At 42.6% G+C, this 27,275-nt stretch overlaps 1 protein-coding gene across 2 annotated transcripts in view; it reads right to left on the reverse strand.

The window, feature by feature from the left end:
- The window catches only part of LOC115267285 (retinal homeobox protein Rax), a 70,509-nt gene that overhangs the window by 648 nt on the left and 42,586 nt on the right, over positions 1–27,275 (reverse strand). For both annotated transcript variants that reach the window (XM_062853567.1, XM_029874199.2), the window contains exon 4: positions 118–205. In XM_062853567.1, coding sequence (XP_062709551.1) covers positions 118–205 — 88 coding nt within the window. The remainder of the gene's footprint in view (positions 1–117; positions 206–27,275) is intronic.

A 27,275-nucleotide genomic window follows, 5' to 3' on the forward strand; every position in this document is an offset into this window, starting at 1 on the left:
CCCACGGGAGTTGATCGTGTTTTAATTATAGACCCGAAGGTGGGAACAAGCAACACCTTTCGGACAGTTGGACAAACAATAACGATAGCCATTGTCGTCCGGTGACGAGATAATTACCTTGGTCGTGGTGCAGGAAAGCAGATGTATCTCTGCCCATGGCTTTCTCTCGCTTGCGCCACTTCGCACGACGGTTCTGGAACCATACCTGTAATTTACACAAGAAGAGAAAAACGAATCTACGTTACTAAAACAGTCGACTAATCATAGGGGTGATTGTTTTGATTGCTGTCAAAAGGAGGCGAAAGTGCTGTCCTCCATCCATCCATCCTCGACCATAATGGCATTATTTCATTACTCAGTGATAAGTGGCTATAATTTGATCCAATTTTCCCAAAACCATTCGGATGCGCCGAAGCGGAACGGGCGGCAAAACGACGTCGACGAGGATGACGACGTCGTCGTCTTCATCTTCCGCATCATCCCCTCTCATCCGGTTGTTCGAATCGTGAAGGATTCAAACCCCCTAATTGACAGCCGGAGAGTATAACCAATTATTTGCGCCAATTATCTCGGCGGAGAGTTTTTCCCAGCTTTTCTTCTGCGGCAGCGATGTGTCTTGCCGCCGCCACCCGTGCTCTGGGTTCGGGATGATCTTGGGAGGGGGAATTTAGGCGGAATCAGCGAGAGATTTTTTTCCGAGCGAGTTATGTGGAATTGGGTCCGGAAACCGGATATGGATCGACGATGGTGATGCAATTTAAGTCATTCCAGGTATTTTTTTGTAACACATTTATCACTTTCAGAAAATCTCTTTTGATTAACAGCTACGCAGTCTTGAGAATTAAAAACAAGTTGTTCTATTCACCCGACGTTTCGACACGGGGATAATGTCTTCCTAAGGGGAAAAATTATTACTATCTTTTTCTTGTCAATTATTTTTTCTAACTGTTACTGTCCCTTTTTGTGTCGTGTTTGGTACATGACGGAAGTGATTTCGAAGTCATGTAAGTACTAAAAACGACACAAAAAGGGACAGTTACAGGTAGACAAAACAAATGACAAAAAAGCAGGCGCTGCCCATAAACTACGTATGCACATCGTCCACCTTTAGTCCATACAAAATTTTGTTAGGACCGTAGACATTGACCAGCCTTCCCCTTCATCCTTCGAGTATACGTAGTTTATGGACAGACCCATAGATTTCCCCCCAGCGGAAGACACTATCACTGTGTTCAAACGACAGATGAATAAAACAACTCGTTTCCCAAAACTGTGAAGCCGTTAATCAAGAGCAGGGATGCCAGATGATTTTTTTTAAAAATCTGTATCATTCTTTTTAAAAATCTGTATTCCATACAACATTTTGGTGAAAAATCTGTATCCCATACAAAAATAAAATAGCCCCTCAAGCTCAAAAATCTGTATTTCATATAAAACGAAATCTGTTCGGATGATCAAAAATCTGTATAATACAGAAAAATCTGTATATATGGCATCCCTGATCAAGAGAGTCAAACATACAGTCGTGTTTCAACAGAAAAATACAGGTTTTCACAAAGCTACTGGTACTTTAAGCTCAATTAAGAATCGCAGATTTTCTAAAACTGTAAAAGCACTTTTTCTCAAAACGATCAACAAATCGAAAAAAAAAAGAATCGTCCGATTCCTCGTTTTCTGGATTATGACAATCGGACATGCTCATTCTCTTTGATGTGTTGATCATTCTGAAGAAAAGTGCTTTTTCAGTTTTGGAAAATATTAATTCATTTTTGGAGTGGATTCATTTTTTTTCATTTTTTTAATTTTTTTTAATAACGCAACCATATTTTTAAAATCCATTTACAGAAACTATTTTTGAACGAAATTAAAAAAAATGTTTACTGGAAAAGTAATAAACATTTTTCGCCAGGAAAAAATCAAAAGATAACTTGATTCTTCCTATAGTATGAATTTCTTGAAATATAATATGCTTCACCCAACTGGAGGCAATATGCAACCGAGGAGGTTATAGATTGTTTTGTGTTTATGTGTGAAAAAATGTACCCCCTGAACAAGCCAAGCAGCCCCATGAACTTAGGCATCTGGGCTCTTTGCAGTTTCTGAAATCATTCCAATTAGGGGCTGTCCATAAACCACGTGGTCACTGGGGGGGGGGGTCGGCCAATGACCACTTTGTATGGACAAATAAAAAAAATTGTATGGACTAATGACCACGCGGGGGGGTTGAAAATTCCCAAAAAAATGACCACGTGGTTTATGGACAGCCTTACACTAGTTTACAAAATAAAACGAAAGTCGTAAACTTCTGTCAATGACCAAAATTTTTCAAGCCAAATTTAGCCCTGATTTTGAAACCGTGCTACAAAAAAAATTTAAATTTAGCCGAACAGTTTTTGAGTTTAAGCTCAATATTGAGTTTTACAACTTTTTAAAATACGGAATTAACTTAAATTCAAATATCTTGCGTTTTGTTCAACCAATTTTAAATCTTTTTCCATAAATTAAGAGCTGAATTTAATACCATTCGATCATCTGAATGCAGGTTTTGCGTCAGATTGATGAAATTCAACATATTGGCGAGTTTTAGGGACGATTTCCTTAAATTTTAGCAAAATTTCCAAAAATATATGAAGAAATGTTTTTTTTTTTTCAATAACAAAAAACAATTTAAAAATTCTTTCTCAACGTTTATTTGAAATATCATACGTGGGCGAGTTACAGTAAAAAATTCAGCTCAATCGGAGTATTGATTACGGAGAATGAGTTGTGTGAAATGAGCGACTTTGCTTAAAAATAGAACAAACATCGATTTCCAATCATCAACCTTGTATGGAAAGTCGAAAAAAATTTCGCTCTACTGTAATTTTTTTTCCTTCGTGTTTTCGAACTCAGGGCATAATTCTACTCCAAAAATGATCATCAGCTTACCGAGTTCAAAAATGCAGTAAACTAGTATTATAAAATAAATGGAATTTGATAAAAAAAATATTGAGGAATTTCTCACAGATATCTTATTATTCCTTGCTGTATTTTTATAAATTTCGTTAAGCGATTATTTCTACAGTTTCTGGAGAGATGCTTTCAATATCTTCTAAAAACTTCATGAGTTCTGATAAGGTAGTGAGCCACTTGAGCAGTGGTAGGTATTTTGGGGCAATTTTCGCTATAACTCGGTCAACTCCAGACCAATTGATTTGAAATTTTGTACACGGCTAGATACTATACGTATCTCACCGCGTTCCAAGTATTGTGTCATTTGGTTCAAATTAACTGAGTGATAGCAGGAAAGTGCCTAAAATAGGAGCCCTGCCGAAATGGTTCAACTTCCTTTCTCTTTACAAACTTCTTTCATTAGGGTTTTTATTTCGTCATTAGGGTGACCAATTTTCAGATAGGTGGTCCTAAAAACGAGGTTTTTAAAAACTAAAAAATTTCAAAAAATCATAACCTTTGAACCAGTTGACCGATTTTAAACTTCTTTTTTTTTTGTTTGAAAGCTATTAAATTGTTGTTTTAAGGAAAAATACGTTAAAAGAGACAAATTGAGTTTAAGGGTAAAATATATACATTTTATTCAGTTTTTTCACGTTTTCATGGTCTCGGGAATGATAGAGACAAACCAGCCAAGGGCTGAAAATCTCTTTAATAAAGACAAATCAATCAATGGTCTCGGGACCAAAGGGGAACCCTGGTTTTATATATTTATCAGAAAATTAAGGAAACTAAAAAAACAGAGACGTATGTTTTTTTTAGTTTTTAAGATATGTTATTTTGAATATAAAGTCATTTTTTATTACTAGCTGCCCTAAAATTACCTGATATTGTAAATCCTCATAAAACTATGCCTTGCTTTTTTGAGTTAAACCTTGTGTTTTTTGTTTTTGGTATTTATAGTTTAATAAAATTTTAATAAAATTTAAAAAAATATAATGAAATTTGAAAAAAATGTTTGTATGGGAAAACTTAGCCTTTAAGTTTCAAAAAATCATATCTCAGAAATGAAAAAAAAACATACATTTCTGATTATTTTGATATTACACGCCAAATTTCCTGATTTTTTTGAATAAAAAATATAGAACCAGGGTGCCCCTTTGGTCCCGAGACCATGAAAACGATTAAAAACTGAAATAAATGCATATTTTTTACCTCTTAACTTAATTTGGCCCCTTGTTACCGACCAATCGGAACAATGCAATATGACCCACTTTATGGAGACCAAGAAGGTTACTCTAGTTCAGAAAAGATAGGAGCATTGTTGAATGAATTGTGTAAGGTAGGAAAATTATAGCTAGAGAACACTTGACAGTATAACACATACCCTTGCTACACAAATGATTAGTGAGCACGTCTCACATCTTTGCCAATATTGACGTCTACAAGAGTGGCAACCCTGCCCAAAATGATAATCCCGGAAAATGACAAGAGAGGAGGATAAAAGGAAGAGGAGAGGAAAAAGGAAATGAAGGATAGAGACGGAGACGATGACGGGGAGAAAGTGTCTGATTCTCGAACGCGAAGGTCGTAAACGGAGATAGCTCGAGAAAATCAAAGTGAGTGCCACGTAAAGATTCCCCGGAAAGGACACGTCGGGTGTAACGAGTGTTGAATTGCGTTCATTTCAACCGGAAAAGGACCCGGTAGCCGAATTGACAGATTCCGAGAACCCAGTTTGGGACGAAACCGTAGGACTGAACGAGGAAGCGAGAAGAAGAACTTCGAAGTGACAGCGTGCGGCGTCGAAGCGTCTCCATCTTGGCTACCAGTGCACGAAGACACGTGTGGGAAGATCGGCGAGCTCAGCGTCGGTGATCGGTGAGTAACGCCATCGCTGCATCACACGCCACGAGGGCCCGGTGACGGACGTTTTTGCGGTGAGGGCGACGGTGAGGTCCGTGGGCTTGCCCCGCTTGCCGCCGTCCAAAATCCTATGGGTCACCACCCCGTTGGCGGGCGCTGGGACGTCGGCGACGGTTGTAGAGCAGCTCTGTAAGCTCACTACCATTCCCTGCTAAGAATCCCCGCTTGGAGGCCATCATCGAAGCCCAGGATCGGAAGTCACCCACCGAGCATCACCTGCGACGAAATGCCCCAGAGATTCTGCACACAAGCCTTCCGGAAGCATCTACGCCATCGAAGGAGGATTCCCCGGTGCCGTTGAGTCGATCGAAGTGGCAAGTACCTCTCCTCTCTGTCTACCCGTCTGTAACTGCACGGCCGCAACGATTTACACCTATACACCACCACACCTCTACACACAAACACAATGTTAGTCAATAAATATGTTTAAGTCTAAGTTCTGTATTGTTTTGTATCGTTTTTTCTATGCCTGACCGCCCTGGTTTTCCCTATCAGTGGGTCTTCTTTCATTTTGTATGGTTCGCTTTGTTCCGGAAGGAAACGGTAAGTGAGTTTCTCGAGGCAAGCAGTCGCCGACCCTGAGGGGTGTAGCCGCGGGGCTAGCCGTAAGTGACAATTGGCGATCCAACTAAAAAAATCTCCTTGTTCCAAGAACATTTTTTCTGCTTGCTCCGGGAGACTCACGATTCGTTCCTCTATTCATCGTGAATGTTTCGTTGTGTTTCGTCAAAATAGTAGCAAAAAGGTAAGATAAACTATCTGTTTGATCCAAATTAGTGAATTAAATCAATTATAGATGCTTTTTTCGATAATCGAGTTTATTTTTTCATAGTTGTACTATTTTTCTATTAAACAATACTGAGTAAGGTAAAATTAGTGAATTGAATTGAAATTAAGCTGAATTGAATTGAACTTGAAACTAGGATTAAGGAAATTGAATTAAAAACTGAATTTAAACTTTTACTTAGTATAGAGATTGAATTTCGACGGTGAATTGAGTGAGAGAGTGTATTGTAGCAATCGGTTAGAGGATAAAACGTGAATATTTTTCAAAATGGCGGTTAGTAATCAGAATTTGATAGTGATGAAACTGAAGCAGTTGTTCTATGACATTAGGGTGGATCATTTAGCAGAAGATGAATTGGATTTTGAACTGGAAGTGAGGAAAATAGTTTTCAGCGATAATGAAGCGATTGCGAGGAAGAGACGTGCTCTTCGGGAAGCACTGAAAGCTGAGAAGACAGTTGAAGAGCCGTTCCTACATTTCGGGCGCGATCCCGCGGAAGATTTCGAATTGTGTGTCAATAAGTTCGCGGAAATAGACGGTACTATTAGAGTCTCGGCTAAAGCAGTGCCACCTAGGTACCAATCGAGGTTGTTACACCTAGGAAATCGTTTGATTCTGTTGGAAGATCATTTGGCCGAAGAAGGAAGAGTAGAGGTAGCTAAAATGCAGGAAGTGGTTCTGACGCGGTTGAACGAATGCTTTTACGGAAAAAGAGCTGCTTTGTCAACCGAACAAGAAGAGGCAGGAATAGATAAACTGTTTGGGGACGCGGACAATTCAGTAGGGCATACGGTAGGGAACCCCGCGAGATCAACGTCGGTTCCGAGACAAAACGAAAACGAATCGTTGTCAGGTGATGAGGTAGATATCGCGGAGTCTTTGCGTAGACTGGGCTTATTGAAAGGCGATGTGCAACAGGTAGAAACCACCGATGTCAAAGAAGCGCTGCTAACACTTGAACATGAAATCTATTTGCTTAGGAGATTTAAAGAGCTGCATTCGACTATGACCGTCAATACAGTTACAAATGTGTCACAGGCGGCCGCGCCGTCGCTTGTGAACCCCACAACGTATACGGGAACAATACCCAAGCAATCGGGACCCGAGGTGGTTAGCTCATGCTGGAATCTACCCGCAAGGTCGCTGTGTTTAGAAACAAGCCAGTCAGGTCTGCAAAACCCATATTTACAGCCTTTCACTCCTACCCAACGCGCAGTGGGCGATTATAGAATCCCAGCTACAACACCGTACAACGCAGTTACTACGACGATTGCGTCCGGCTTTAACGCTGAGGTTTCCATGGCATATCCAACGATTCAATTCCAGACATTGACTACAACCACGAACCCGATCCCTCGTGTTTCGACTTCCGCTTATTCTAGTCCATATTTGGCCATGGGGCACCTACCGGAAGCACAGGTCCCGTTTGTTGCGACAACCACAGCTTTTTCGGCCGCCGCTTCTGCCCCGCAGTATGAGCGAAGTCAGGTTTGGCCGCCTTACGTAGACCCTTGGCGAACCACAAGGCATTCAACGGCGAGTTTTCACCCTCTGTTAGGAACGGCCGGAAGTACGGCGATCCTACCGGGTGTGAAGAATGTACAAATTCCTCAGACTCTCCCTAGCCAACCTTTTTCAGGTCAAATACCAGTTTCACATCAGTATGTGAGTGCTGCTGATCCTGTTCGTGGTCAGTTTTCACACAAATCGTTGCCTGTTTCGAAGTGGAAGCTTGACAAGTATGCTGGAACCGATCAGGGGCTCAAATTAAATGAGTTTCTGGTTCTAGTGTCCCAGTTGGCATTATCGGAACGAACCTCGGAAGCTGAGTTATTCGATTCCGCATTTCATTTATTTACCGGACCAGCGCTCAACTGGTACATGACAATGCGTTCCTCGGGACGACTTGTCAACTGGCCACATCTGGTCAGTGAACTCCGGAAAACGTTTGCACACCCCGAACTTGATTCGCTGGTACGCACTAGAGTTTATCAAAGGCGCCAGCAAAGGAATGAAACATTCCAAGAATATTACTACGATATGGAGAGCATGTTTCGGTCGATGATCGTCCCCATGAGCGATCATGAACAGCTAGATATCCTGAAAAGGAATATGAGAGCTGACTACAAGAAAACGCTTTTATGGAAGCCGATTCTTAGTTTACCGGATTTGTTGGAAGCCGGTCACATGATCGATGCTTCTAATTTCTCGTTATTCGCTAAAGTGTTTGGTAATGAAAAATCAACGAATGCTATTTCGGAGTCGAAACCAGGGAGAGGTGATTTTAAAGGGCAGAATAGCAGGCCGCCTTTTAAACCAGGTCAGAGCCAGGGAGCCAACTTTAACCAAAAGACTAAAGAAGCTTACCCGAAGAAAAAGGACGAATCGGAGAACAAGAAACCTGCTCCTCCTCCTCAACCAAGTAAGTCAAAAGAACACGATCCAAAGGAGGGTCCATCCAAACCGACGAGGACTTTGGCGACGCTTATTGAAGCGCATCGGCCTCCTCGGAGTTACGAGTGCCTATATTGTCGGCAGACAAACCACGCCTTAGAGCAATGTAGAAACTACAGAGGCTCTATTTGTATGGTTTGTGGGTTCAAAGGTTTTGAAACCCAAAACTGTCCCTATTGTCAAAAAAACGGCTTGCAGACGGTTCAAAAACGCCAACCGTCGACCCCAAGCGCGTAAATCAGGTTCCAAAAGGAATCACCCTTGCCGAATTTTGGGAACCAGTTCGGGAAGAGTTTTACTCAAGTGATGAGTCCCAGGTTCTCAACATTTGTATTGGTGACACTCACGATAACCGGCCTTACGCTCGAATAAAAATTTATGGTCGACCGTCTAAGGGTCTTTTGGACTCTGGAAGTCAGCTAACGTTGATAAGCGAAGGTGTCTATAGCAAACTCAATCACCAAAGATTGCGTCCATGTAGTCAACCGGTAGTGGTTAAGTCCGCAAACGGGTCAGAACTAGAAGTCCTGGGTCAACTCTCGATCCCTTTTAACTTCGCAGGGCGAATCAAAATAATTCCTACCCTAGTAGTGAAAACCCTTTCGGCCGAATGCATACTTGGTATGGATTTTTGGCAGAAATTTCAAATCTGGCCCACCGTAAAGGACTGCGCTACCGTGGAAGTTAGCAACTCACCCCCAGACGAACTAGACCAAAATCCGATCACAGAATCAGAGCGTTCTCAGTTGGAGGAGATTAAAAAGTTATTTCTGCCGGCTCGTCCGGATAGGTTAACTATCACACCTCTATTAGATCACCGGATTGAAATAGCCGAAGAGTGGAAAGGCAAACCACCGGTACGGCAATACCCCTACACCCTTTCTCCAAAAGTACAGCAGAAAGTAGCGGATGAGTTGGAACGGATGAAGTCCATCGGCATTATCGAGAGAGCAAACTCCGATTGGTGTTCGAACGTGGTACCGGTAATTAAACCCACCGGAAAGGTTCGACTCTGCCTAGATGCTCGCAAAATAAATGAAAGGACTGTACGTGACGCTTATCCCTTGCCCCACCCCGGCCGCATTCTTGGTCAGTTGCCCAGAGCCAAATATCTGAGTACAATAGATTTATCAGAAGCCTTTCTCCAAATCCCGTTGGAGAAAGCTTCCCGACGATACACAGCATTTAGTATTCAGGGCAAGGGTATGTTCCAATTCACCAGGTTGCCGTTCGGATTAGTGAACAGTCCAGCAACCCTGTCCCGACTCATGGATAGAGTTTTAGGACATGGTGAATTGGAACCGAACGTCTTCGTATACCTTGACGACATAGTCATTGTATCGGAGACGTTCGAGCGTCACGTGCAGCTCCTTCAGGAAGTAGCGAGACGTCTGGCAGAAGCGAACCTTTCTATCAACATTGAGAAATCCCAATTCGGCGTTAGTGAATTGCCGTTCCTAGGATACCTTCTGTCAACAGATGGCCTAAGGGCCAATCCTGAGAAAGTCCGCTCCATTGTGGAATATGAACGGCCTACCACGGTCACCAAACTAAGACGGTTCCTAGGAATGGCAAATTACTATCGCCGTTTTATAGAGGATTTCAGTGGGATTACGTCCGCCCTCACCGACTTGCTAAAAACAAAGTCCAAGATTTTGGGGTGGAATGAGGCTGCCGAAGATTCGTTCAATCTTATCAAGGAGAAACTCATCTCAGCCCCAGTCCTCGCGTGTCCAGATTTTTCGAAGGAGTTCACTTTGCAGACCGATGCGAGCGACGTTGCAGTCGCTGGGATTCTAACTCAAATCCAAGAGGGATATGAGAGAGTCATCGCATTCTATTCGCATAAGTTGACAACACCGCAAAAGAACTACCACGCTTGCGAAAAGGAAGCATTGGCTGTTCTTTTATCCATCGAGGCTTTCCGGGGATATATAGAGGGATCTCATTTCACGGTCATTACGGATTCCTCAGCTCTAACACACATTATGACGGCGAAGTGGAAAACAGCCTCCCGATGTAGTCGTTGGTGTTTAGAGCTACAACACTACGATATGACGATACGTCATCGTCGTGGGAAAGAGAATGTCGTGGCGGATGCCCTCTCGCGCAGTGTTGCCTCGGTGAATACGACCGGACGCTTGGACTCCCCTAGCACTTCAACAATGAACCCTAAGCCCACTAACGTAGCTCTAGCTAGCTACGAAGGTCTGGTGGAAAAAGTCTCCGAAAACCCAGACGAATATGTTGACTTTCAACTACGAGATGGTGTATTGTATAAATACGTGGCCAATACCAGTGAACCACACGATGATCGGTTCGATTGGAAAATCATTCCTCACCCAGCCCAACGTAGCGACATAATCCACGAGTGTCACGATGGTTCGATGCACCCAGGGACAGATCGAACCCTAAGCCGAATCCGTTTGAGATATTTCTGGCCTCGTATGGTCTTAGATGTCAGGGAATACGTAGGGAAATGTGAAACTTGCAAAGAGACGAAAGCCCCAAATATTGCCCTGGCCCCACAGATGGGGGAACAACGTATCACATCCCACCCCTGGCAGATCATCGCCTTGGATTTTATCGGCCCTCTACCGAGAAGCCGAAACCAGAACCAATACATCCTTTCCGTGGTTGACTTGTTCAGCAAATGGGTCTTGCTACTCCCATTTAGGAAAATAGATAGCAAAGGCCTCTGCAAGGCGCTGCGGGACCAATGGTTTTACCGTAATTCAGTGCCAGAAGTGCTAATTACGGATAATGCTTCGTGCTTCCTGTCCCATGAGTTTCGTTCACTTTGTACTAGGTTCGATATTCGGCATTGGCTGAATTCTAAGTACCACTCACAGGCAAACCCTGTCGAGCGGGTCAATAGAACAGTCAATGCCGCCATACGAACCTACGTAAAAAGTGATCAGAAACTCTGGGACACAAAGTTGTCCGAGATAGAAGCCGTCTTAAACACGTCCGAGCACTCGGCAATAGATTTTACCCCTTTTTTCGTGACGCATGGCCATGAAATGTTTTTGAAAGGATCTGACCACCAGCTCGGTGAAGATGATCCCAAAATCTCCCTTGCAGAGCGGGGAAAGCGTCAAGCTGAAATATTTGGCGAAATTAAAAACGTAATTCAGGATAAACTCGAAAAAGCCCATCAAGAAAGCCACAAACGGTACGATCTACGTCATCGTGCCTATGGCAAGGTTTTGCAAGCTGGTCAAATGATATATCGACGCAATATGAAACAATCAAGCGCACTAGAAGATTATAACGCGAAATATGGACCGCAATATCTCCCAGCGAAGGTGGTCCGAAAGATTGGTTCATCGTCCTACGAAATAGAGGATCTGGACGGAAAATCTCTTGGTGTATGGCCGGCCGTTCATCTAAAACCGGCATAACACTAATTTCCCGAATCAATCCACCTAGCCGATAAAGGTCATTGTCCTCCTTGTTTACATCGAACCCAGCCCGGCTACTTGGCCTGAGTTCATTGACCTTCGAAAAACAACACCAGGTTGTTGGGTTGCAATCACTTTCACTCCCGGATTTCCTTGTAGCATCACAACAGGATCGCTCATAGACGTCGGTTGGTCCTCTACCAAGTTGCTACTGCGAATAGTAGTTCTTCATTCTCCAAAATAGGCCAGTTTCGGTAGGAAAAACAGCAAAATAAAGATCCACGGCGGCTGCTGCTGCGGCTGCTAAATTTAGTTGCTCTTGAAGTGATGAAGCTAGAATAGAATGTTGTTTTTGTTCATAATTTGTTTTGTTCCGCGTTTTCGTTTTGTTGGAAATTCCCCGTTTCGTGCGCGTTCAAAAAAAATGAACCACTAGCATTACGGTTCACATCTTCTCTTAAAAAAGGGAAATACGAGGGACCCGTCGTTTTGACGAAAATGACGTGGTCACAGATAAAAGAAAGATGGAAAACTTTCTCTTTCCAAGAGAAAGACGAAATGTTTTCCTACCTTAAAACTAACAATGAGGTAGAAAAAAGTTAGCCTGGTCGTCATATTGGAAGAGGACAATTGTCTTCCAATATAAACCATCTCTGAAGAGAGGATAGATCTTCAAGATAAAGTAGATTAAAGTAAAAGTTAAGTAAGCCAGTATGAATGAATGATAAATGAATGAAAGAATGTAAGTGATTAAAGGGTACCCAAATGTTTGAGAGTGTGAATGAAGATAAGGTAGATAATGATAGGAAATAATCTAAGTAAAGGAACAAGAACACGGAATTAAGAATCAAGAAATTAAATGAAAAGGAATGCGATTCACAGCAACCTCAGTATTAAATGAAAAAAAAAAACAGTTAAATCGAAGTACAACAACACGAAAGTAAACGTCACAAATTATACAATAAGTGTCTATAATTGAAAAAAAAAATAAAAAAATAAAAATAAAAGCCAAAGGATCCGGAGAACTACTTACCCAGAGCATACTACAAATCGAACACTACGACTCGTAAAAGGATGAATCCAAGAAAAATTACCAATCAAGTACATCTAGCTTGGCAATTTTTCCTTGGGAGGAGGGATGATTGTTACCGACCAATCGGAACAATGCAATATGACCCACTTTATGGAGACCAAGAAGGTTACTCTAGTTCAGAAAAGATAGGAGCATTGTTGAATGAATTGTGTAAGGTAGGAAAATTATAGCTAGAGAACACTTGACAGTATAACACATACCCTTGCTACACAAATGATTAGTGAGCACGTCTCACATCTTTGCCAATATTGACGTCTACAAGAGTGGCAACCCTGCCCAAAATGATAATCCCGGAAAATGACAAGAGAGGAGGATAAAAGGAAGAGGAGAGGAAAAAGGAAATGAAGGATAGAGACGGAGACGATGACGGGGAGAAAGTGTCTGATTCTCGAACGCGAAGGTCGTAAACGGAGATAGCTCGAGAAAATCAAAGTGAGTGCCACGTAAAGATTCCCCGGAAAGGACACGTCGGGTGTAACGAGTGTTGAATTGCGTTCATTTCAACCGGAAAAGGACCCGGTAGCCGAATTGACAGATTCCGAGAACCCAGTTTGGGACGAAACCGTAGGACTGAACGAGGAAGCGAGAAGAAGAACTTCGAAGTGACAGCGTGCGGCGTCGAAGCGTCTCCATCTTGGCTACCAGTGCACGAAGACACGTGTGGGAAGATCGGCGAGCTCAGCGTCGGTGATCGGTGAGTAACGCCATCGCTGCATCACACGCCACGAGGGCCCGGTGACGGACGTTTTTGCGGTGAGGGCGACGGTGAGGTCCGTGGGCTTGCCCCGCTTGCCGCCGTCCAAAATCCTATGGGTCACCACCCCGTTGGCGGGCGCTGGGACGTCGGCGACGGTTGTAGAGCAGCTCTGTAAGCTCACTACCATTCCCTGCTAAGAATCCCCGCTTGGAGGCCATCATCGAAGCCCAGGATCGGAAGTCACCCACCGAGCATCACCTGCGACGAAATGCCCCAGAGATTCTGCACACAAGCCTTCCGGAAGCATCTACGCCATCGAAGGAGGATTCCCCGGTGCCGTTGAGTCGATCGAAGTGGCAAGTACCTCTCCTCTCTGTCTACCCGTCTGTAACTGCACGGCCGCAACGATTTACACCTATACACCACCACACCTCTACACACAAACACAATGTTAGTCAATAAATATGTTTAAGTCTAAGTTCTGTATTGTTTTGTATCGTTTTTTCTATGCCTGACCGCCCTGGTTTTCCCTATCAGTGGGTCTTCTTTCATTTTGTATGGTTCGCTTTGTTCCGGAAGGAAACGGTAAGTGAGTTTCTCGAGGCAAGCAGTCGCCGACCCTGAGGGGTGTAGCCGCGGGGCTAGCCGTAAGTAACACCCTTCAATGTATTTTCCTTAAAACAACAACTCAATAGCTTTCAAAAAAAGGAGATGTTTAAAATCGATCAACTGGTTCCAAAGTTATGATTTTTTGAAAAAAAAAAACGGAAAAATAACAAATGTCATGACAAAAAAGATCCTGGAGGACAATTTGAATATTTTGATTAGTTACACAACTTCAGAACAGTAAATTTGGAAAACATTTCGAAAACAAATTTTGAAATTTATAAGTTAAAGATGATATTCCGTGAGGCAAATATGAATTGAACTCATAACTAAAAAAGTTATTTTTTATTTATTAATTTATGCGAACTTCAGCTTTATTTAGAAACGTTTCTTCTTTAACTGATTTTAGAGCACGGTTTTGAATCCAGCACGTGATTATGCATAAAGAACCTTGGTTGTTGATAGCTGTTCATGACTTTTGTTTCATATTTTTTTTTCTAAACATTTTTTTCATAAAATCGATGGGTAGGTATTTCACAGTTAATTGTAACTATGTGTTAGTTTCTCCGCAAATGTTTCTTTGCATTCAAGTATTGCATAGAAAACACTATTAAAATACGACTATCCCTTGCAATAACTTGACCAGAATCACTCCCGAACTTCTTCTGACAATTCCTTCTATGTTTTCACCAGGCATTTCTTCGAGGATTTTTTCAGAAATTTAACCGATAAATCGTCGTCACTTTTCGTTAAAATTTTCATTGCGGATTCCTTTAAAATTACTCCAAAATTACCCCGACAAATCTTCCATGACGGACACGGTAACTGAAGTACAAAAATGGCTGCCACAATGGCCGATATGGAGACCCATCAAACAAATTGATCTGAAAATGGCACTTGTTGCTTGCTCACTTGCAGTGAACACCAAGTTGCATTTTCAGATCAGTAAGTTTAACAAGTGTTCGGGTTTGTGCTCGAGAAAATGCGAGGCAAAATAGGGGTTTTTAGAGTAGACTCTGCAAATTTTCACCTTAAAGTAAATATATGACGATGTCACATCCAACATTCAAGAGCACAAATCCGAATGTCTATTTGCGATGAAAAGTAGATCGATTGGTTACCCGCTGATGGTGATCAATCGATCATCTTTTCAGCACAATCCGTCATTTGGTTCTTAAGATTTGTGCTCTTAAAAATTCGGGGTGTGGCTTCGTCATATCTTCACCTTAATTTCGACCACAGATCCTCTCCTGTTTTTTCTTAATATTTCTGTAGAAATCCCTCCAGAAAAATGCTTATAATTCTTCCAAAAATTTCTTATGAAATTCTTGTGATCATTTGTCCGGAAATTCATCCTAAGATTTCACTAAATAGTTCCTTGAGCATTTCGCCAGGAATTCTTACGAAGAATTCCCCAGATTTTTTTCATAAGATTTTTCCAAGAATTCTACTTTTTCAGAGAATTTTGCTTGGAATTTCTACGAGCAATTTATCTGCGGATTCCTTCAGAACTTTCAAATGTTTTTTCGAAGATTACTTGAGAAATTCCTCAGTGGGTTTATTCAGAAATTTCCATCCTAACAGAATACAAAATGGAACGGAAATGGCAAATCATATTTATCTTGAAGGTTAGAAAGCAATTAACCTAGAAGCCGACTCTAACCCAGTTAAACGTTATACCATCGTAAAAACAACGTCCATCTCGAATGATGAAGTTTTGATCTCAAACTTGTTGTTGTTGTGCTATTGTTGATCAAATATTTGTACACTCTCAATATTACAATTACATACAACAAAGTTCATCAATAAATGTTATCTCGAGACCTCCGAGATTTCTTGCTGCTGGCTCGGGAAAAAATTCTAGTGGTGATTGATCAAGAAAGCCTTTCTGGGTACTCCTCTAGGATTACTCCAGAATTCTTTTCGGGGATTCATAAAAAAACTCCATCTGCTTTAGTGGATCCTTTCACGCCGACGACCTATAAACGAGTCTCACTCCCGTAAAACTCACCAAATGTTCTTACTTCGGAAGGATGAGATAAACTAGCCCAGAGGTAAAAATAAATATCGTAATATAGATAGAGAAAAACTTAAATATTTTAAGAAGTAACTCTTGAAGGGTTCTTAGAAAAAATCACCTGGGAGAATTATCATAAGGAACACCAGAAGGAACTCCTAAAACATTCCCAGAATAAAATAATATAGTAATGCCAGCAAAAACTGTTGAAGAAATCCTAGTAGAAATTCCTGGAATTTTGAACGAGAATTCTGGAAGAAATCCAAACTCAACCCAAGGTAGCGTTATAACAACTATTTATGACGAATTCCTTTGTGAAAGGTGTGGTGACAAAAATATCACCGTTCTATCATATTACCAACTTATTTTTTATCGCCTGTTGTTCATCATAAAAGGTTACAAAAAGTTGTGACCGAGAAAAGAGGGACGCCCACAATTGGCTATTATACTTTATATCATTTCATCCTCCTACCTATACACACACGGTGCGCTACCAACGTCGTCGTTCCTTCGAGATGCGATCCGGGAGACCGTCAACGACCACATCATAACCTAATTCACCTTAAAAATGGGATTGAGGATTAAATTAATTTTCGTAATTGAAATTTCATACCCCCCCATACCATCCCAGGCACCCAAGCAGGAAAAGGACGAGAATCGGAGCTCAAACTCCTACATCAACAAAGCCACTTCAAACTTTTCCACTTTTGATGAACTCACTTATCTGTCGATCAGCGATGCGAACCCCCGATTGTGATCGACCCGCCGAGATGAGTTGCGAGAGGGTATTAAAAAAGGATTACACACTCATGCGTTCGGGTCGATTGTGAGGGGCGGCGGGCGGCGGGCGGAGGACCAAACAAACGGTCGAATCTAGAACCTCGAATGGACCGATATGTTTGAGTTTCACACTTAAGGACTTCAGATACCGAAAAAAAGTGCACAGGGAAATATCGCCGGCCGATGACACGATGACGGGAACCTTTTAAGCTCATTAAATCCGATCTAATTGACATCGTTTGATTTTTGAATCGTTTCCACCCTTCCATCCCGACCATAGATAAAAAAGCAGAACGCGTGTGTGGGATTGCCTTATTTTTGGATCGGCTGTTTGGTACGATTACAAAGCCGATATTTTGTTACTTTCAATTAAACGTGCGTGAAGTGGTAGGGTGGAGAGGGTTCCGTTCCGCTGGCTCATTTTTCCCCGACGTTCAACAAGCCCAACAAAAACAGGCGATTATCTATTGTTCACTCCCAAGCCGGAGCCGAGCCAGGTTCTGAAGAGGACCACTAATGGAGGCAGTTAGGGAAGTTGTATACATCATCATCAGCCAGCAGCTGACGTCAGAATTGTTTCGGCTCACATGTATCAATTTGACTGCCTGGAGGATGATGCCGACGCCACGGCAAGGACAAGGAGATTAATACACACGCTCGTTCGTGCGGCACCGCGCCATCGGCGTCGTCATCGTTGGTCGGTAATGCATTTCGTAATTTCCCTTCCGAGAGAGCGAAAGCAGGAAATCCGAAATGAGAAAATTAGCCAAGTAAATTTGCGTCATTTACGACCCCTGCGCCCAGCCGCCGCAGCCAGTCGTCCGTCGGTTTCGCCGCCCGTCAGGACATTCGTTGATTGTATTGTCACTTCCGTCTGTTGCACACCCGCTCGCGCGCCAGGATGCCACTGACTGTGTGAAGGACATTCACGACGCGACGGGCAGGTCCTGTTCTTATTGCCGCTCTACACGATGGTGCTGGTAGGAGCCTCATCACTACTAATGGGTCCTGCCGGTTAGGCAAATCTAAATTTAATTGCCCATAATTGCAATTAATGCTTGCTTCGCTCTGGTACGGTGCTTTCGCAGATGTGCCGGTGAAATGCGAAGGAAAAAAGTAATGGTAGATGTCTTGGTTCTAAACTGGTGGGCGTCTCGTTGGGAATCATGATTTAATTAGCGTGCTAGCGATTGCGCTCTCGGAAACTCTTAAACAGCATGAATGGGCTGAAAGCCTTCACATTGTTGAGAATGGAGTAATTGATCGCAATTTACATCAGCACTGATTCTGGAAGATGGATACAACAGCAAATATCACCAGTTTTAGTGAAATTTGTTACAGTATCCATGCACTCTGACTTAGCAGGATCCGAGGTAGATGGGGAATTCTTCGCTACTGCTGTTCTAGCAGCTGTTGAGCCCGGCTTATTGCATTACACTTTTTAGAGTAATGTTGAAGAGTTGGCATAAGATTCCGTCACCTCGTCGTAGTCCGCGATGAGATCCAAAACTGTAAGCTCTGTATAGTCGATCCTATCGTATGCCTCCGATCTCGAATTGGAGTAGTATCATAACGTCCGAGGCCATAATGTCCCAGGACTGTAAGGCATTTTGGTTCGTGGCATAACATCCGAACATTCAGATACGCCACGAAGTTAAAGGAAAGAAGGCATATACAGTGTATCAAACAATTGTCCGTACAGCAATTTTTTTGTCAAAATATTTTTTCATTCAAATGTTTATAACTTTTTTATACGTCAATCAAAAACGCTGAAATTTAGACCAATCATAAACCATATATTAATGCTCCATTGGTGAAATGTTGAGCGAGATCGAATAAGTTTTTTGAAAGTTATAGAACTTTTAGTAAAACTTATAAGATTTTTGAACACATTTTTAAAACATTATATCTCAATATGTACTCGATGAAACTTTTTGATTTTTTTTTTTGTGTTACAGCATACACCTGAGGCTTTCATATGCAGCTACGTTTGAGGTTTTATATCCACTACAAAAAATATGAAAAATTTGCTTATGTAGTGGACGATATTCAAAAAATTGCCATATTTTGCACATATAATCTGCCAAACGTTTTCCACCAATAAAAGTGCATTAACTGAACGACAAATGCATAGGACCTACTTTTCATATGTAGTTTAGTAGGTCCTGCATAAAAATATTACATTAGGAGAGTTTAAAAAAGTTGAAAACACTTGGCTCTTTTTTTGATCAAAATATGATAAATTTCCAAATAGTACTCTGAACATATACAGATTTTTCATATTTTTTTGTGGTGAATATTAAAACTCAAACGAAGCTGCATATGAAAGCCTTAGGTATAAGCTGTAACACAAAAAAGATTGAAAAAGTTTCATCGATTACATATTGAGATATAATGTTTTACAAATGTGTTCAAAAACCTAATAAGTTTTACTAAAAGTTTCATTACTCTCACAAAACTTATTCGATCTTGCTCAAAAATTTACCAATGGAGCATCAATATATGGTTTATGATTGGTCAAATTTTCAGCGATTTTGATTGACGTATAAAAAAGTTATAAACATTTGAATGAAAAATTATTTTGACCAAAAAATTGCTGTACGGACAATTGTTTGATACACTGTAGGATATTATGACGCACCCAACCTTTTGAACGTTATAACACCCATCCGTACAGCATCGGTATACTCGCCGATCTATTGAAGAACCGCGGTTTCGGTATCGTAGCGCTGCACTGCCGTAATTCTGCAAAGTGACGTAAGCGACATTGCTTGTTTTTGCTCATTTTTTGCTTATTATGCATAAAACTCTTGCCCATTCTCTAAGTTTCTTTCCATAGATGATAGATTACGACTAGATCTTGCATTCTAATTCAGCAGGCATTCCACAGTGTTATTTTTACACCAGATATTACATATAATATATCAAAAAATATAGACATTTTGAATGGCGCTTACGTCACTTTGCAGAATTACGGCAGTGCAGGAGGTGTGTTGGACAGGATCCATGGTGCGAACGTTCAGAGTTAATCATACCATCTACCAGAGCTGCAGCAACACACGCGAGCTGGGAACAGCTTTCATCGTGATGGGTGCAGAGGTGAGTGATCGGTTGGTGGCCGATCGACGAAAGAATATGCAGGTTGAGGATCAAGGGCCGATTCTTCAACTTCAGCATAATAAACGTGCACAGCTCACACTCCGGAAGCACTGATAATGACAAGGACGCATTTTACGCACAGCTCGAACACGAGTACGACCGCTGCCCAAGCCACGACGTCAAGATCATCATAGGAGATTTGAACGCTCAGGTAGACCAGGAGGAGGAATTCAGACCGACGATTGATAAGTTCAGCACCCACCAGCAGACGAACGAAAACGGCCTATGACTCATTGATTTCGCTGCCTCCAAAAACATGGCCATACGTAAACCCTTTTTCCAACACAGCCTCGCTTATCATTACACCTGGAGATCAGCACAGCAGACAGAATCTCAAATCGACCACGTTCTGATTGACGGACGGCACTTCTCTGAAATTATCGACGTCAGCACCTATCGTGGCGGCAACATCGACTCCGACCACTATCTGGCGATGGTCAAACTGTGCCCAAAACTCTCCGTCATCAACGATGTACGGTACCGGCGAGCGCCACGGTACAACCTAGAGCGACTAAAACAACCGGATGTCGCCTCAGAGTACACGCAGAATCTCGAGGCCGTGTTGCCAGACGAGGGCGAGATCGATGAGACCCCTCTAGAGCACTGCTGGAATACAGTGAAAACAGCCATCAACAACGCATCCGAGAGCACCATCGGGTACGTGGAACGGAACTTGAAGAGTGGTTTTGAAGGAGAAGAACACAGCGTCGGCGGTAATCTGCAGCAAGGGACCCGACAGAACGTGGAACAATACTAACAGAAACGGAAACAGCAGACCTGCCTCTGTTGGGAGAAAAAGCGCCACCTGGAGTACGACGAAATGAAAATGTTGTGCCGTTCCCAAGAAACACGGAAGTTCTACCAGAAGCGCAAATCATTCCGCAACGGCTTCGTACCGCGAGGAAAAATGTGCAGGAATAAGGACGGAGGCGTCTTGACGGACGGACGTGAGGTGATGGAAAGGTGGAAGCAGTACTTCGATCAGCACTTGAATGGCGTGGAAAACGTAGGCACGGTAGACCACGGCCACGGAGGAAACGACGAAGCCAGTGCAGCGGTGGACGGAAATGAACCAACTCCCACGCTGAGGGAAGTTAAGGATGCCATTCACCAGCTCAAAACCAACGATGCAGCTGGTAAGGATGTTATCGCAGCTGAACTCATCCAGATGGGCCCAGAAAAGTTGGCACCGGCTGATAGTTAGGATCTGGGAAACCGAACAGCAACCGGAGGAGTGGAAGAAAGGGTAATCTGCCACATTCACAAGAAAGGCGACCATTTGGATTGTGAGAACTTCAGAGCGATCACTATATTGAATGCTGCCTACAAAGTGCTATCTCAGATCATCTTCCGGTGTCTGTCAGTTGAAACGAATATGTTCGTGGAAAGCTATCAAGCCAGCTTCATCGACGGCTGATCGACAACAAACCAGATCTTCACCATGCGTAAGGGTTTCGGGTGAACTATCCAGTTCATTCGAATCTCGCCGGGGACTGCGACAAGGTGACGGACTCTCATGCCTACTCTTCAACATCGCTCTGGAAGGTGTGTCAATTTGAGTGTTTTGCGGACGACAAGGATATTATCGCCAGAACATTTGGAACGGTGGCAGAGCTGTACACCTGCCTGATGCGAAGCAGCAAAGGTCAGACTGGTGGTGAATGCTTCAAAAATAAAGTTCATGCTGGTAGGCGGAACCGAACCCGACCAAATCCGCCTGGGTAGTAATGGTACGATAGACGAGGATACCTTTGAGGTGGTGGAAGAATTCGTCCACCTCGGATCCTTACTGACGACTGACAATAACGTGAGTCGTGAAATTCGAAGGGAAGTAAAGCGTGGGTCCCGAGATGAACTAGCCAAGGGCTAAAAATCTCGTTAATACAGATAAAAAAAAAAAAATCGGCGAAAGTCGGGCCTACTACGGGATCCAGAAGAAACTGCGGTCTAAAAAGATTAACACACCAAATGCACCATGTACAAAACGCTAATAAAACCGGTGGTCCTTTACGGACACGATATACGGACCATGCTCAAGGAGAACCTGCAAACACTTGGAGTTTTCGAGCAATGCGTGCTACGGGCGATCTTCGGCGGTGTGCAGGAGAACGGTGTGTGTTTAAGAAGGATGAACCTGGCAACCAGGAGATGGCTAAAGCCGGAAGGATACGATGGGCAGGGCATGTTGCAAGAATTCCGGACAACAACCCTGCAAAGTTGGTGTTCGCAACAGATTCGGTTGGCACAAGAAGGCGTGGAGCACAGAGAAAACGATGGGCGGATCAGGTGGAGCGTGACTTGACGAGCATCGGAAGTGACCGAGGATGAAGAACAGCATCCACGAACCATGTGTTATGGAGAAATATGGTTTTATCTTGAATTTGATGTAATACTAGATAAATTAAATGAAGGAAACCGAGCAAATCAATCTGATATTCTGACATTGGAAAAAGACAGGAATAACGAAACCGTACCGAAGAAACTGTCTTGGTCAAAAGCATTCGTTTGACATTTTTGTTTCGTACAGTAGTTCGATCGCTTGTGTTGCGAATGTCGGAGACAAAGGCAACCGATTGTCAATGAAAATGTGTCTAAAATTGTGATCGCTACCAATACTGTCAAGTACCAGCATCAGCAGTAGAAGTTCCAGAGCAACCACAAAGAGTGGGAATATGGTTAATATGATGTTCAACACATACATATTCCTGGAGCACTGCCATTCTACGCCCGATTATCCCGTGTTATATGGGAATCCCATATAACATGGGACAATTATGCGTAGAACGGTAGAGCAGATCTTAGACAATTTTGCTGCCGGAAACAATCAGTTGATTCGATTTGAATACCGAATCCCAAGCTGCAGGGTCCCAATCTCAGTGAGGCCCCATCAGCAACGGTTTCCTCCAGGAAATCCAACCTTAACGACCTGGCTGCTTGCCGACCACTGTCCTCGAACCCCCGAATATCAATCAAATTCTTCCGAACAACCGAATCTCAGCTATAGCTCCAATCAGACGACGACGAACGTCGTCTAAATTGATTTCCTGTCTCGAAGAAGCAATTTACATCTCCCTTTTCCAGCGTAGTGCGCACAAGTGCTTCTTCGTTATGGTTCAGTCAGCTCCTGCACTTGGTTTTCTCTTGGAATATTTCACAGTACCTATCCTATCCAGAGAGTAGCATGTCCACCAGAGTGGACCGTAATGAAATGAAACAGAAACAGATATTATTAGGACGACCTACCTACAGGGACACCGATTTACGAATTTCCGATTGGTTCCTCATTGTTACCGAGCACAATTGAATCAATTTAGAGTGCCAAGAAGGGGGCTAACTTGGGTGGTGGGACCGACACGGACACGAAAGTCGACAACGACTGCAAGCAAAGCTGTGTGTGTGTATGTAGGTTGTTTTACCATTGTTTATCGTTAGTCAGCAGCGTCCGGGGTTTTCCCTGGCAGTATAACATACCTACTTCTCAGTACGGGTGGTGAACGGATCTAATGGGAAAGGGAAGGAGCTTGGGAAGTGAGCAATTCACACGCGTAGGATGTTGACTGATGCTGCATGATTGAGTGTAAATTTGAATTTATTTACGACAGTGGTTCACGACTTTCTATTTTATGTAGGAATCAATATTTATTTGGTGCCAAACTGTGAGGTGCTAGAGACATCTGGAGCATTGATCGATCAACGATCAACGATCAAATCTGACTATACATATCAATGGTTGCTACTCCGTGATTGATCTGAGCTGGTACCAATTGCACTGAGATCCAAATGAATAAGGGCTGGGACACTTCACTTATTCTCAAAGTGCAATTCTAGCAGCTCATACATTTTGGATCAATAACGGCGCCGGCCACGTCCTTATAGTCAAGTTGGGAAGGGAAAGGAATGTTAGAGTGTGCTGGTTGTTGCTACTAAAGACCGAGATCACCTCTGCATCCCCACAACCAGCACGGACTGGGGTATTTGTTAGACGGAAAGGATGGGAGATCTGGGAGTCACCGTTGGGTCGGTGATGCGATGGGGGGTTATTTATAGTGTTCGTAAGGTGATAGATTGTGTGGTGAATGAGGTGAATAAGTTCAAGCGAAACAGCACGCTTTGGTTGCATAACTTGTAGGCGTTATATACACAGTGCTGTGAGTGGAAATTGGAAGGGAGGGAAACGACTTTTTCCAATTCGTTTGCTGGTTCTAACGATGGCTATGAAACATATGAATATACATGAGTTGTATATGTAGAGAAGAGAGAGAGAGAGAGAGAGAGAGAGAGAGAGGAGAGAGAGAGAGAGAGAGAGAGAGAGAGAGAGAGAGAGAGAGGAGAGAGAGAGAGAGAGAGAGAGAGAGAGAGAGAGAGAGAGAGAGGAGAGAGAGAGAGAGAGAGAGAGAGAGAGAGAGAGAGAGAGAGAGAGAGAGAGAGAGAGAGAGAGAGAGGAAGTGGATAGAAAGATACAAAGTAGGATGAAAAGGGACGGGCCAGGGATTGACCACACAGGGATTGATTACACAGTGTCATATTAAGTTCAAGAAATAACAAAATGACGCCGGAAACGAATATACAATAGTTACAAGAGCAACTACAAATTTGTGAGAGTTCATTCATGTAACACAACACAAGCATCATCACGGTCACAACCCCGCTTAGTGAGTTAAACGTAAAGGTCAATTCGACGAGAAGTCGAATGCTAGTGGCCGTGATACCCGACTCAACAGAGAGTGAAACAGAGTGGCAAAGCAGAAGAGAAACAAATCTACTGCAGCCAGGAACAGCAACAAGAGAAGAGTGTGTTTGCAGAAGTGGAAAAAAGTGTGGATCGGAAGGATATGCGAAGTATTTATGAAACTGTGAATGGTGCGATGCACAATACTGGGCCAGTTCCAGACATGTGCAAAGACCTGTGCTGCGACCATAAAACCGTCATGTTTTTCTTTGAACGTATTTAGCTAGAAGAATACTTTTTAGTATATTTGTGTCTGTAGAAAATAAAGATGTTGATAATATTAAAATTCGAAATATGAAAGAAATATGTTTATAAAAATCTGTGAAAGAAAGAAGCGCGTCCATGGTGATACGAACAGTGATAAACAAATTGCGAAACACTGGCACACAGTCTCTCATGACATGATGCATTGGAGGACCAATCATGTAAACAGGACCCCTCGCAAATTCTGCCAATTGGAGCGATATTGCTCGGAATAATCGACATTTAATTGCATAATTGCAGAACGGGGGCTTGCGATACAATCGACGACTAATGAATGTAATCCTTCATCATCACCACCATCAATAGACAGTAATATTGGAAAATTACACGTTTCAGAACTCTGCTACTTACTGACACGTCGCGTTTTGATTCGATTAAACGCGAATCACGTCGCAACAACCGTCCGAAACCACAACGAATAAATCATAGACTGGCTTTGACAGAGGCGACTTGTCTCTTTCAAGAAGCATGAATAATCGGCAATCAACACCAAAACACAATCTAAACACAAAGAGTTCAGTCGGCGACTGCGAAGAATCCCATCCAATTAATCTTTTCCCGCGTGCTAATTAGCGAAGGAAAATTATGCAAATCGGTTGTTGTCCAACCGAACCGTGCGGAAAACATCCTTCCGACATGGGTTCGGTGTATTGTGATTCAAATGTGGCCTCAGCCGCCGTTCATTCAAATCCAGGTGACGACGAACCCTCATTGTAGAGCATGTTCTCACATTACAAAAATCCCTTGGGCACCCATCATCGTCGGTGCGGTGCGCTACCTCCTCGCACCAACCAAGTTTATGAGTGTGCGAAAAAAAGGACGCCAGCAAGGCCAGGCTGGGCTTGTGAAAAATGTTTATTATAAGTATATTAAAAGCGATTAATTTCATATTACAATTAAAATTAATACAATGTACATGCGTTCGAGGCCTATTATCGCTTTCGCCCTATTGTAGTACTGAATGTCCCCTTTCATTTTTTTTTTTCGGCGGTGGTTTGTACTTGTTCTGTTAGGGTGGGACGTTTTCACCTCAAACAATATCTTGATTTAAGGCAAAAAAAAGATATCTGAAATTGATCTTGAACGAGACTACATCGCAGTCTTCCCAAGAAACATTTGTTAGTTAAATAGACTTGAATAGGTGCTTAGAGCCATCATAAAATCAAAACTAAAGGTATTAGGTTTTATGACTGTTCTAAAAGCCTCTACAAGACAAATTGGCCATCAAAATGTTGCTTGGGATGTAAACTTCAAATTTTGCAAATTTACATGATCATCACCATGTAAATTTGCAAAATTCAAAGCTTACATCCCAAGTGATATTTTTTTTTACATGTCAGATAATTACACTGATTATTCTGCCGTGTGCAGCATAGTTGTCTCATGTAGGTAATGCTAATTTATGTCGTGTAAGAACATCCCTTTGCAAAATATTTCAAATCGCAAAGTTACGTTTTAACATTTTAATATTTTGAGTCGCACCCTATTGCATAAAGTAGGCGCAATTCACACCACCGTCGCGTCGTCATCGCCCGCGTCCTACCTAGAGGCACTGGTCGACGTTTGTCATTGCGCAGTCCTGACGACTGTGAGACAGGGGTTGACAATATTTGAATTTCGAATTTTACGTTTCGGGCATTTGGGTGGTCAGGTGAGAAGAAACGGGGTACGGGAGGCGACGCACCACACACCGAACGGATCAGGGATTAGCCGATGTTTATTGCATGCATCGCCGTGTGTGTAACTCGAGGTTCTCAACGACTGTTCGTTCGCATTCAGTAGGATTCTGTTGCCAACTCTAAGGATTTACGGACGGTGGTGGTGCTGCTGCTGTTACAAATGTACGATGGATTTCGTCGTTATGGTCCAGAAAAGCGGGGCACGGGTGAATGACTGGTGTGAAATGAGCATTTAGTAGGGTAAGGTGAGAGGATGGTAGAGTGGCTGATGGATTGAGTTGTCAATCAGGAATGTGCCATTGTGGTTGGTGAACGACTGTTGGAATACGGGAAAGCTTTACATGCCCTTGATTTTATCGCTGGAGAAAATCTAAGAATTAACAGTTTTGCATTTCTGCATTCAGTAAGTTAGTCTACAGGAAAGTAAGCTAACAGTGATGGCATAACTGGTTTGCGGTTAAATCAATCTTTGTGTTATTCGAAAAAAAACATGTCATAATTTATTCCTTTTAAAGCGTTGGCTTGGTCTCATTTTTGAATAAATTCAGCAAAAGCTTAACGTGGATGTTAGACTGATCAGAGTAAAACAACTTGTGCACGCACATCTTCATAAATTCTGAGCAAAGTTGCTCTTTGCTAAGACGGTGGACCAAAAGCCAACACACATTGATTCTTGCAGAAACCCCTGCGGCATGGTTTCGGAAATTTCACCAGTGATTCCTATATAATATGATAAATTTGGAATTGCT

This window comes from Aedes albopictus, chromosome 2, assembly GCF_035046485.1.
Source record: "Aedes albopictus strain Foshan chromosome 2, AalbF5, whole genome shotgun sequence".
NCBI lineage: Eukaryota > Metazoa > Arthropoda > Insecta > Diptera > Culicidae > Aedes > Aedes albopictus.